Source organism: Diadema antillarum, unplaced genomic scaffold, assembly GCF_040938485.1.
Source record: "Diadema antillarum isolate AM-2024a unplaced genomic scaffold, OU_Dant_1.0 seq00000312_RagTag, whole genome shotgun sequence".
In the NCBI taxonomy this organism is placed as follows: Eukaryota; Metazoa; Echinodermata; class Echinoidea; order Diadematoida; family Diadematidae; genus Diadema; species Diadema antillarum.
This window is the reverse complement of record NW_027271332.1, coordinates 549,747-563,772: the sequence shown is the minus strand read 5'-3', so window position 1 is coordinate 563,772 and position 14,026 is coordinate 549,747. Positions and strand designations below refer to the sequence as shown.

The 14,026-nt window shown below is 41.0% G+C and overlaps 1 protein-coding gene across 4 annotated transcripts in view; it reads left to right on the top strand.

The window, feature by feature from the left end:
• The window catches only part of LOC139730445 (testin-like), an 87,838-nt gene that overhangs the window by 61,759 nt on the left and 12,053 nt on the right, over positions 1–14,026 (top strand). For all 4 annotated transcript variants that reach the window (XM_071641289.1, XM_071641288.1, XM_071641287.1 and 1 more), the window contains exons 3-5: positions 1,087–1,486; positions 11,359–11,688; positions 12,715–12,984. In XM_071641289.1, the coding sequence (XP_071497390.1) occupies positions 1,087–1,486; positions 11,359–11,688; positions 12,715–12,984 (1,000 nt within the window). The remainder of the gene's footprint in view (positions 1–1,086; positions 1,487–11,358; positions 11,689–12,714; positions 12,985–14,026) is intronic.

The following is a 14,026-nucleotide window of genomic DNA, read 5'->3' as shown; positions in this document are numbered from 1 at the left end:
TAACCACAAGGTCAAAGGTTACAGACAGGGGTCAACGAACTTTTAGGGCCCAATGTTAAGTTTTTAGGGCGCATTTCGTTTATGGCTCATAACTTTTGATCCCTTTGTCCGTTTGTGACCAGACTTGGATGGAAGATGTCCCTTGGGGAGATGAAGGTCGTCACAAGGTCAAAGGTCACAGACAGGGGTCAACAAACTTTTAGGGCCCAATGTTATGTTTTTAGGGCACGTTTTGATTGTGGCTCATAACTTTTGATCCCTATGTCTGTTTGTGACCAAACTTGGACGGTAGATGTCCCCTGGGAAGTTAAAGGTCATCACAAGGTCAAAGGTCACAGAAAGGGGTCAACAAATTTTTAGGGCCCAATGTTAAGTTTTTATGGCGCGTTTTGATTATGGCTCATTACTTTTGATCCCTTTGTCCGTTTGTGACCAAACTTGGATGGTGAATGTCCCTTAGGGTGTTGAAGGTCACCACAAGGTCAGAGGTCATAAGCAGGTCAATTAACTTGTGGGAGTTATAAAAAATATTAATTCCTTGTACGCGAATGGGCGAGACACAATTCGGCGATTGCCTTGTTTTACACTGCTGGAGGTTTATTTGCTCAGTGTTATATCTAGGTCTGTTCTTGATACAGGCAGAAATTTACAGCTTTTTGTACAATCAATCACAACCAATATGGGGGTATGTTTAAGATGGGTTATCATCAAAATGATTTAGCAGTGGTCTGAAGTATGTTGCATTGTCAATAAATTTTCAAAATTGCATAAGTCCCTCCCTCATAAATTCTCAAATGATTGCACAGCTCTAAAGTTATTGGATGAGTGGTAATTACTCTGGCATTAAATCATTATCGCCTAATGCGTCTCATCTAAAGGGACAATTTCTATGTCATTTGGTTGTTAAGATATTTCTAATTCCAAACAAAGTGGGCTCAATTCTTGTATTGATGCGGAGAGTGGATGGTTTTAATTTCTACAGTTTCATGTCCCAAAATTGTCATCTACACATGTTTATGCACTCTGTTTGTGCAGCCATAATGAAATTACGATATAAAAGAGTCGCCTGTATCTCGCTTTAACCAGGAAAATCTGTAAGATTTGCAAATGCGGGCCAGAGGACCACAGGATACAGGGCCAGGACCGGGAGCATGTCCGCAAGATTGGCCGCCTCTTCGACACGGAGCACGATGTCCGCTACAAGATCAACCGCATGACCATCAGTCGCAACAAGTTCCTAAATGGTCCGGAGAAGCCGCCACCAGTCCCCTCCAAGGCGGGACTGCGGAAGACCAACTTCAATGCTGTCGGCAGCAGGCCCGTGAACGGCAGCGGGTCCGTGAACGGCAGCGGGGGCAGCCACCAGGGCAATGACGGGAGTGTGGGTGATGCCGCCAGTGACGCGGCAAGCGACGCAGCCAGCGACACGGCCAGTGACTCCCAGATCACCTTCGAGTGGGTGCCCCAGGGGACTAGCGTGGAGACGGTATGGATGCAAAGTTATTTCCTGTTGCTGTTGTCGTAACTGTCAACTTTATTGTTGTTCTCGTTTGTTTTGTTGTTATTGTCTTTCGTTTATACCCAACAATTTCAAATAATATGCTATTAACACAATTAGCAATAATTTCAACAACTCAAGGGAAGCCAGAACACTTTGTGCTGCTTTAGGCTTTCAGTACTGTATATGCCAAAAATTTCGTGAGGTTTTTATTTTTGTAAGTTTCACAAGTCGGGTACCATTTGCGAATTTCAAAACATGCAAAAATTTTAACTCTGATCCCAACATGAATGTGACATTCGTGCGTACATTTCTCCGATTAGTGTAGACGTGCTGAACTACACAATCATGAATTTAACCACTTGCTAAATTGTCAAAAAGTTCTGAATCGCAAGAAGTTAGACTCATTTAATATATAGTGTATACAGTAATTTTGCAATAATCGTAAACTAGCAGAGAATTTGTCTTTCCTGTGCAGATACAAGCCACATGTAATGAGATTCATACGTGTATAGTAACTAGTTAATGGTACTGGTCTCTATACCGACATGAAGATGCAATATCATCTGAGCTAATACAGTGGAATGGATGTTGGTTGAAGAGCATTGCTGTTATAAACTTTGACTCAGTGATTTATGGTATGGTGACAGCATGAAGACATCATTCACAGCGAGAGATACTTGAGACTTCAAGTTATGATTGCCGGGAGATCGATGTATTGATAAAAGTGGATGGTTCTCCTTTGCCAGAAGTGTCTAGTATCTGACAGCTTCCAAATCTTGTCTGACATTTGACTTTTAGCTAGAGTTCAGCATTATCTGCAAACTTCAAGAACGTACTCTGTTTTGATACACAAGTTTGTGTTGATACACAAGTTGGTTATGAATTCTTAGCATGGAGATAATTTTCTAAAAAATCATAAATGAAAAATGAATGTCTCAAGATTAAAAGAAGCCAATGTTTGCAAAAATCTACATCAGATCCCCTCCCCTCCATATCTCTTTCCTACTAAAGGAAAAAAATGATAGCGGGTCTACTTTGAAAAGTAATAAAAAGAACACAGAATATTCATGGCAGAGAAAATGATCCCCTCTTTAGCTAGCACTAAAGATACTCAGACTGGGACCAAAAGGAAGGATAAATGGTTTATCGAGCTCTGTGTGTGTGCTAGTAGAGCAGTAACTGCCTACCGTTGACACTGCTGTTTCTGGATGTGGAATGATGCGTGGGCTACCTGTCGCATGCATATATATTTTGTGTGTCACACATTGTGTGCTTATGATGTTTGCCAGAAGAGCGTTCAAGGTAAATAGCATGACATGTACATGTTTGATGAGCTTGAAGTCATAGCACGGTTAGACACTGCTCGCAAGTCATGAAAATGGCTACTCATGTGCTACAGGGGCTGTCACAATTGCCAACAACATATTTTGTCTGTGCTGATACACCAGCCCAGTTTGATTAAGAGCCAAGCCTGAGGTCTGATCCTGGCATGTAGGCCTATTGATTTCAAAATGATACCATTACTCACCAACATGAACTGTGACATTTCACAATGCTTTTAGTTTCAAATTGTCTTTTTTCCCCAAAACATTACAATGTTCCACATACTGATAATCATGGTATTTTCTTTTTGATAGAGCCATGCTCAAATTACATGCTACCCATTAAACCCTTGATGAAGACTAGCATGCATCTTCAAGTTGGCAAGAAGTATATTGTATTCCATGTAATGATTAGAGCCCTTGTGCCAATTCTATGCTATTATACACTACTAGTACCCTATTTATACGTTACACAAATAGCCTTCTCTCTCTTCTCTCTCTCTGACTAATCTGCAAGACTGTGTATTAATATGTAGGGGATCAGCAGACAAAAATATATGAATTTTATGAGAGAAATTATATTTAGTGCTAGAGGAGATGATACATGTTGTATGCTTGAGTTATTTTATATAACGTACTGACATGTCATAATGTGTCATTAAAATACTGAAGAGCATTTATTTTCTTAGTGTGAATTACCTATACACATGTATGTGATGTGAAGCTTTATGAGTTTGTTTGGTTCCATCTCATTACCACCTTGTATAAGATCAATACAATGCGTCTACCACAAGAGAGGTTCCTCATTAGTGGCCTTGACTCGTTATTGTTAAACAAATCACCAACCGTGGCCACATAAGTTGTAGGTCCCTGGGTTCAATTGAAACGAGTGATGGGACTCATTGATTGATCAGTGGCCTTCAAATTTCAGGGCAGGAGTGTTGCTTGTTCGTTTGTAGTGTTTCTTAATGTGGGGGGGGGGGGGATGGAGGGGTAGGGGAGAGGATGTGTCGTGTATTACCTAAGGGTGTGTTTATGCTCAATTTGCTAAGGCAGAATCAGCATTTTGAAACACTGATTCTAAACGCTGATTCAAAACGCTGTTCACGGGAGCACTGTTTATGCTCACTTTCTTCGAGCCTTGGAAAGAGCGTTTGCGATTGCTTCGCTGACCTCAGCAGAGACAGGTCAAATTGGGGTGTGCGTTTTTTTTTTTAAGTTCTGGCCTGAGTGTGTGCATTGTTCATGTTCCGTAGCATGTCTAATATAATTTAAATTGCTTTACTAACATGAACTGTAGACAGTGATGGGAAATACGAGTTTCTATTTCATTGACAAATTGTTGACAAAGTCGGAATGTATGATAATAGTGAGCTCTTCATGCATTAATTCATAGTTATGTCTGTCACCATGTACAGTAATGTACCAACAGGGAGCTCGAAGGATCAGCACCTGTAAATTGTGTTGCACGCAGCACGTAGAGTTATCGAAAGGTCGGCTGGCCTGGCGCGCTCATTTTCAGGTGAACCAGAAAGACGATGGAGATGATGTCATTTAAATGCGTTTGTGATGTGAGTTGCGTTTCTGCTTCCCCGTCAAACAGGATTAGTCAGAAACGTCGATCATAAACACACCTTTTTGTGCGTTTTGGATCGGCGTTTTGAATCAGCGTTTCTATCGAAATGAGCATGAATACAACAGCGTTTTGCACTAATCACGTTTCAAAAGCCTGATTTTGGCCCCCAAAATGGAAGCATAAACGCACCCTAAGCTTCTCACAATCTCAGAGTGGATGACATACAAAAGTAGCTAGCTTACTCACCTACCGAGATTGCCTATAATTTGAAACACGATTGTAATGAAGCGTCAGTAAATTCGTGTTTCAAATTTAGCATTCTTGCGATGTGAATGCAGACTGGAATCGTGGAGGGTGATTTGAAATGTAATTGCAATCCTGTTTCAAATGACGGTCGGTCTGGAGGTGTTTTCCAATCACATTTCACCAGAATTAAGCAACAAAACGACCATGAGAATGTAATTGAACTCCAATCATGTTTTTTGGGGGGTGGAGATTATGATGACTTTCCAATAACTCCTGCAGAAAGATGGCTCGAGAGTGATTGTTGGGAACTTGTAAAGAAGCCAAACCTCCCCTCCTTGCTCTGAGATTCAAAACTGCAGAATCCATGAAGCCTTCCTCATTCATGTGAACGAACGATAAAATTCAAATTTTAATTGCAGTCATGTTTGTAACTCAGTATTCAAATTAAGCACTCTCGGTACGTGTACAAGCATGGGTAGTCATCTCATGTTGTTTTGGTTAATCTTCATCTTTTACCTTAAGACTGATGGAGGGTTAGGGGAGAGTTTTGGAAGGGAGGGCAGAGGGATGGTGAAGTGATGGAAGAGTGAGGGAGGGGCAAGCGAGGGAGTTGAGGGAAGAGGAGCTGATGTAAGCTTCTCAGGGTGGATGGCACAGTCATCGAGCATAATTATGTTCGTCTTCATCTCGTAACTCTTTATGTTTAACTTGTACAGAAATTCCAGTGGAATGTAGAGGTGTACCTTAAAATGCACAGTGTTGGAATTCTCATCCACCCGACCATCATTCAGTTCGCATAAATTCAGGAGATGGGAATGGACGAGTAAAGTGTCTCTCGACAAAATTGTGTTTATCTGCGCTCTGCAGCCGGCCTGCATTTTGCCGCCTGCAGATGGGGCTGCTGTTTTCCGACTTCGCTCCCGAGACCGAAACACTATCCGAGGGGATGTTTGGAAGAGTCTGCGATTTGAGACTCTTGCTGATGACATCTAGGCATTCACATGTAGGCTGCATCCTTCTTGTTTGAGAGAAGAAAAACAGAGAGACAGAAAGACAGACGGACAAAATCAGCGTAAGGGAAGCTTTAGCGCAACAAACTGGGTTTCAGCGCATAATGTCAATATATGCCCTAGATGGTTTGCCTACAGGAAAACAACTTGGTGAATTTGAATTCTGCTCATGTTTAAATGGCACATCCCTCACGATCAAGATCTAATGAGATGCAATCAGCCGATGTATAAAGCAAACGTGCATGATGATTATGATTACTAGTCTTAACCCCCCCCCCCACCCAAAGGAAAAAAAATGCAGACATTTCCAAACAGAATGAGAAATGCTGCACTCTGTTAATTGAATGGTTAACTCATGCATCCATTAAAGGGCCACCTACTAACATCTTTATCATCCTCATCACTTGTACTTGGCCAGAACCCTTCTCCATCCATGGCTACGCAAATATACATCATCCTCCGATATGGGAGGACAGACATTAATGTCCCAGCTATTAAAACTAGAGGGGGGTCATCCTCAACATTAACTCTCCCTTCCCTTCCACTCCTCCTGTGTTTTCGCTTTGTCAAACTCTCTCGTTGTTTATCCCGCGAGAGGTAAACGGCCGTCCGAAAATATATACAATACTGTTTAGCCCGACGAGGGACGACAGTCCTCATCGTTCCTGAGAGAATCTGCCTGATGCAATTTCCACGCTGGTCTTCTTCTATTTTTTTTTTCCCCCTTTTTTTGTTTGTCTCGCACTCAGTGCTTCGGATATCTCCCCATCTATCATAGATGGGAAAAATCTTCCATTAAGCTAGAAGCTTTTCTCTCATGATCTCTTCCTCCGCCTTTCTTTTTTTACCTCTTGTTTTTGTTTAAGTGTCTTTGCTTGTACAGCAGTGGTGCCGTGGGCATTATCAGAATTGTTTACAAAGTCATTTCCAGGCCTAGAGTGATTCTATCTCCACCCTTTTTTTGTTCTTATATATTTTTTGAACTTTGACCTATAAATGAAATTCCAGTATTTGTGGTGTTTTTTATGGTTTTATTTCTGTTGTTGTTGTGTGTTTTTTTAAAACTTTATTGTGTCATCTTGTTTTGCTTTGTTAGATTACACTTTCCTGGACTAGTGATTAATCTGGACAGGAGTGTGAGATGTTGGCATCATTTGGACATCAATGGATTGCAAATGTTTGGTATATGGCAAATTTGTGTATTCTAATCAATATTAATTCATTTTTTATTTAAAGGATAGACAGTTAAATGATAGTGAGCAGTTAGTTGCTTCATGCAGCGTAAATTGTAGGCAAGGGTTAGGTTTAACTACTCTTATGAACGAGCGTTGCAAAAGCTGCATGCGTGTGCCTCGATGTAGATGTTCGACCGAGTGTTTCGACATGTTTTTATGGAATCCTACATGTCAGCCCCCAGACAGCATTAAGCCATATCAAATGACAATCTCACCTAATGCCATGGTATGATTGGCCTTCGGTAGTTGTCATTAGGGTGAATGGCGTAACTCCCTCTGCAACTGCGAGGGTACTTATCTGTCGTAATTTGTTTCAAGGTCTATTTGTCCCATTTAGACTTAGAGAGAGATCCGACATCCAGCAGCACATGATATGAAGGTACAGCCAGGAATATTGGAAAAATGTCAGGTTAACATTAGCGATGCATTGAATCAAGCAGGATATCGACAATATTTCTGTCGCACTGCAGCGATATTAAGGCCGGAGCCAGTCACACTGGCGTGAAAGAGTCATCCATTTTCATTAATGTTTCATATCAGTCAGGGATATTAGATTGAAATATATACTAGACTATTGCCATATTATTTTGTTCCGGAACAAAACACAGACTAGTGAAATTTCTCAGTTGTAAAGAGAACATGCATTTAATGTGGGTTGCCTCAGCATTAAGAAACAAATCCCGGTGGAGATTTTTAGTCCACTGTTTGACGAGAGAATACATCGTAGAGCTGTGTGGTTCTCCACCTTTCATTTTAGAATCAACAGTGATTTGAAACATCTATCATTAAATCATCAAAATGAATGTGAGAGGTGTATGATTCATAGATAAGATGGAAGCAATTTTAGTAATGGCATTGGGTGCGCTATTAAAGAGAGGTTCTCTTAAGCATGATCATACTGTTAACCATGATATGCCTCCGTATGAAAGGCAATGAGCACTTCTATCTTTAGATTGTACATATTTGTCTGTGTGTATGGTCTTTGATAATACTGAAATGTACATGTAGCATTCCAGATTGTTGTTTTGGCATTCACTATTTATGTATTTGTGTCATATTTAAAGGGGCACATCACTGACCAGATTACCAGAGGAAACTAGAGTATCAAAAACGTAAAATACCAGTAATTGGCAGTGCTCTGTATCAGTGGTGTGATCTGTAGTCAAGTTTGAGGAAATTGTATACAGGTTTGTATATTATTTGGGACTTAACCTAAAAATGTGATGCCGAAAAAAAGTCCCAATCAGATACCATCTCTATATTAAAACTGGCCTTGTAACTGTGCTCCCAAAAATAGATAAATAAATAAGGTAGATTTCAAGGAAATGTCAATCTGTTTGGATGTTGCTTGTAGATGTTCATCATTTCAAATCCAAATCCAAATTCTGCTATAAGCTGGGCCAGTCATTGGAGTGATGAATTTTCATACCATAATGATGAAGCTCATATTTCTATGGCCCCTGTCACCATGTCATGTCGAGTTTCTACTTTTATTGTTTTCTACTTTTTGATAAAAGGTGAAATTAATCAGATGCCGGGTCTCAGGCTAAGTTTGTTATCATGTTTTTTTTTTTTTTTTCACCATACTTCACTTTTATCTTCTTGACATTGGCTTTTCTCTTAATGGACTTCCAGAGTATGCGATTAATGTAGAGCTCCTTCTTCCTAATAATGTAGAGCCAGATTTGCTTTTGCCACACACCTAGAAGCTGAAGAACAGTAAATCGCCCACTTCAGGTTTGACCTCTTGACCTCTCATAGTCTCGCCTAAAGGCGGCTTCTTCTTCTTCTTCTTCTTCTTCTTCTTCTTCTTCTTCTTCTTCTTCTTCTCCACCTCCTCCTCCTCTTCCTCCTCCTCCTCGTCCTGCTCGTCCTCCTCCTCCTCCTCCTTCTTCTCCTCCTCCTCCTCCTCTCTTTACATTTGTTACATGTTCTTCTCCCCATTTCCATCTCATGTGCAATCAATTTCTTCTTTTCCTTTGGGTTTCAAGGTTTGTTTTCATCAGTACCACACTCTCAGGGCATGATCAGGACTTTTTACACTTATGTCTCTTTCAGTTGTTTGCAGATATTACGACAGAATCAAAATCTTTGAACTGTTAGTTTTTTTTTATGCCCGTGATCTGAAAAGAAATGCTAATGTTCATGATGTGATGTTCATGATGTAATGAACATCAGCTCCTTGTTGTGGTTTCCAAACTGAATTAGAAATTGCCATGACCTATCACCAAAGTAGTGTCGCAAAGAGGCTATTGATTCAGATTTTTATATATCAAGTATGTTAGATTTCCATCTCATTCTGATCCAGAAACTTACAGTGGATGTGGGTATTGAATGATTACCTGTCCTTAGATTCTATAACACGCATCCTCCTTTATGGCTATAGTGTTTGTTCCCTTGTAAAATGAATCATGAAGATGCCCAAAACCAGTGACAAATATTCCTCTGCTTAAATTTTGCGTTCAGCTGAAGATTTGAGAAAGAAAAAAACAAAAGCAAAAGAAAGAATCTGGCAGGTTGCCACGAACAGCCCTTTCCTCTCCCATAAATAAGTTTTCATTTTGCCATCTCTTATCTGATGTGGGCAGAATGATACAAAAACTCGGCATATACATATACTCCACAATTTTGTTAGCCGTTCTTCAGATATTGAAGAAACAAGAAGTGTGCAAAATCCAGTAGGCAGCCTTTAAATGGCGCATGCTTCTTTGTTGAGAGTCAACCATTCTATATTTAGTCTAGCAATCAAAGTTGCTGATTTATTATTCATGTTTGTACTGCACAGAGAAATCTGGGTAGATTTGAAATATTTGGCACGACCGGTGCGGCGCTGTGTATGCAGTGTGCGCCGCCGGCTACGCAGTAAACACGGCTGAATGTCTCGCTGCAGCGAAGGGAGCAGACACTCCCGTTGCCTTGAACTTTGGCTATGATAGGGCCTACTGTGAGGGTCCAGACAAACCACAGTGTTTGGCATGCATTTGAATACTGGGGCGAATTAACACACCTGTATGAATGCTGTGTGCACAAGGAGATTAGTGTACAAACACAATGCGGAGACAGTTCCCTGACCTGTTCACTCATGTGAATTCAGTGTCTGTGTCTACAACTCACGTCATGCTCATTGCTTGGGGGTGGGATGATTACAAAGTGTAACTGAAATAATATCAAAGTGTAACTGAAATGATATCAATCATGATAATAATTTGAAAATAAATGTAAAGCAAAAAGTACAGTCATGTCATGACTTATTACTTCCATTTGTGCAAACTGGACATATATGAAAATCAAGATGAGAACTGTCTTAAATATGGCTGGCTATGCAAAATCAGTTAGTTAGCTTTTTTTTGGGGGGGGGGGGAGGGAGGGGAGCATATACGACATTTCTTTTTTCATATGTGTTTTCATCTTCTTGTTTTTGCACAGCTAACCTTCCCCTTTGTGACCCAAACTTGAAACACTGGTAAATCTCAGCTGACTCTTTTAGACGCCTTTACTGGTAGGAAGAAGAATTGATGGCAAGGAGATCTGTCTCATGTTTGCAAATCTGAAATAGATATGTCTGTCGGAAAATTGCGAGCACTGTGCTTCGACCAGAGAGTGCAGCAAATAGCCTTAACTCATTTGATTATGGGCAAGAAGTGGACTGGACTCATGTGCACTCCAAGTATACTGTAGATATCATTGCATCTATTCTATATCTTGTGCACTTAATGTAATTGCATTGGCAAAATTGAGTGAATGATATGCAGTCCATATTCGATGAATAGTCGTGTATGACATACATCCCTGACTGTGCCATGCTCGTTACTGGGACGGATTACATCGCCATCACGTCAGAGGAACAACATGAATACAATATGTACATGCTGTGACTCCTATTTTGTCAGTATGTCAGTCTGTGAGCAGAAAATGATTTTACTTTACAATACTCAGATTTTTCAAGCATAGAAATGTGTAATGTTAGTGTATTTTCTTTTACCATTTTTTTTTTACAATGAAAGGTATACATGTTATTCCATTAATTCCTGTTTTGTGATGCCTTACCACATCAGGAGAGGGTAATTTGCAAGATGATATCCCTTGCAGAATAAGGCAACACGTTGTGTCTGATTACTTGAAAATACAGACATGCATGACAGACATACATAGATTATGATGCATTTTAGAGAGAGCTTTTGTGAAGGTAAAGAAATGTGCAGTGAAAATGTTTTCCTTTCCCTTCACTTGAGAAGAATATCGCATACTGAAATACACTTCATCTTCACTTCTTATTAAAGCAAACTTTCATTAACTCCATCTCTACATGGACAGCTTTATATGCCCCTCAGGAAATGAGCCGTCCATATGGTAATATCTACAAGCTTTATCAAACCAGAATTTTAACCAAAAAAAAATTGTCCGTTATCATCTGTCTTATTATCTGTCCTTCCCTTCCATCTTTCTCTTGCTCTGATCTCTCTCCCAGGCCACCCGGTACATGGAGATGCTGCCCAAGGAGGCCCAGCCCATCGAGGGGACCGAGGGGGCGGAGTCCCGCAACAAGCAGATGCACATCCAGCTCCCGGCCCACGACCAGGCGCCGGAGCTGTGCCAGAACCTCTCGGACAAGGAGGTGAAGGATATGGAGGACTTTGTCAAGGAATTCAAGGAGAACGCGGTGGGCATCGGTCAGGTGCAACCCGTGCAGGCACGGTCCGCCGGGAGCCAGTTCCAGCTGAGCGGGGTTCCGACCTCCGGCGACCACGACGCCCACGACGCCCATGGTCCACCTGTGGCTCCAAAACCGGGAAAGAAGGTATGATGTTGTATTAGTGGCCATTCAAACCCAAGGGGTACGTACTACTGGTTGAGCCAAGTAGCACATGATCATCCATGGCTTTGCATAAATTTGCCAATCACCTTACGTCAACTTTAGAAGACCTTTATAGTCTATACACAAGTTCTCCCCATTGCAAGTATCATGGGATATCTTGATATAGTGTGGGTATAGCAAAAAGTGAAAGTGCACTTCACTACAAAGTGGTTTCTACTCTAGACTAGCAACAGAACATGTTAGACCAACTTTTGAGTAAGAGTGCAATTGGTAACAATGAATGCCATAGTAGGCATGAAACATGGAAACATTTGAATTAACCTTGTGTAGCTATCATAATCTAATCAGCAGGACTGACAGCTCTATTTACAATCAGTCTTACAACAGTAGCCCACAGCATTTTTGTAAAAGGTGGTGAAACAAGTGCTACCCAATTCTTGACCCAATTATCTTATATCCTCCGCAGCTGCGCTTAGGACAGTGAGAATGGATGATGTGCCCCAGTTTCATTGAAATAACTGCATCTTGCCAAAACAAAATGTCCAAACTGGTAAAAAAAAGAAGAAGCAACTTGCAGTCTTAAGCCTAACTTTTCAAGCATATATTCCCGACAAGTCCAAAACTTACTGATTTTGCCAGCTCAGTCGGCAATTTAAGACTAGCTCTCTTTTGTTCAAGGGTCAATATTCCTAGTAACATCCATTCTTTGATTCCTTTAATCCTGTGACAAAACCGTAAGAAACTTTGAGAAATGCATCTCTCTAACTTTCACTGTAACGACTGCACTGTTCGTTTAGATCAGAACAAAAATAGTTGTGAATTTCGGAGAGATATCCATTTTTATGCATATTTCTTTTCCAGTTGTGCACTGATGAACTTACAATGAGACATCCCATGAGAAAAAAAATGTAGTGAAATATGTAAAGAGAGTAAACAGTCTTGATTGCACATTATGACAGAAGGTGTCATCAAAAGATGGCTGCAAATCATTCCTCCCCCCACCCACAGGACACACACCCAGGAGCCCCCGATGCAATTGGAGATGGCCCCGCCCCCAATGGGTTCAGCTCCGTGGGCAGCTCTCCCAGTCACCACGCCGTGGGCGTGGGCACCGACGCCTCCGTGGGCACCGACCAGGAGTACTGGCCGCCCCCGGCGCCGGGCCAACTGGACAACGGCGGCAGGCCGCACATGACCAGCGAGGGCGTTGGCACCGATGTCCCACCTTCACCGACGGCTTCCACGGCCTCCGCCTCCTCGACGTCGAGTTCGAAATGGGTAAGACGAGTCAGAGGTGAAGGAGAGAAGGCAGAGGTGGGAGGCGCCTGACACGTAGTCTTAGGTAACACGCCCTTATTCCTAGATGTCACTTTTTTTTTTCCCCTTGATGTAGTAAAGAAATCATATGAATTACTGCAAGTTCTTCATAGTGTACAACAGCAAATTCTGCAGTGAATTTCTTTTATCTTTTTTTTTTTTTTTTGCCTACTGGTAATAGATTTTATGGCTGTTGGTGCAAATTATTTTTTAGATATAGTACTGAGAGACAGGTGTTTTGTTAGTTGCAGCAGGGTAAATCTGTGTCCTATGTCACATTTTTTTTCCCCTGGTGTTGTCAGTAAAGAAATCATATGAATATTTGCAGGTCTTTAATGATTTACAACTACAAATTTTGCAGTGAATTTTAGTCTTTTTTTTTTTCTGGAAAGAATACCATTGCCTACTGGTCATAGATTTCATGACTGTTGATACATATTATTTTTTAGATAGAGTAGTGAGAGACAGGTGTTTTTGGTAGTAGCAACAGGGCAAGTCTACGTCCTGTCTTGTAACAAGATTTGTCTGATTGCCCACTGATATCCCTGGATTAGATACTAGTATCTTTCTGTGCCATTGCCATTTGTGTACATGAACATGTTGTTACATCTCTTGGTAAGTTTTCAAAGTCATGTGCATTCCTTGAGGTGAAACACTACCCATCCTAATTTGCACCTATACTTGTGACTCTGTAGGAATGGTAGATTATATGGGAAGGGTATTCGCATCAGCCTCTTCAGCCACAGTCAGCACTCATCCAGTGGAACAGTCAACTGGGATTCATATCCATGGTCTTTATCAGGTCGAAGGAGACCTATGTGTGCACAATATACTCGAGTATATGAATGAGGATATATACCCTTTGTGGGCACAAATCTGCTGTATTTTACCAGACTTCCTTAATAATTTCCTTTTTTTAGAGGGTTATATGTATTGGCAAAGAAATACATTCTTCAACTCTCATTTGCCCTTCCTCCTTCATGCAGCATAATGCTCTTCTTTT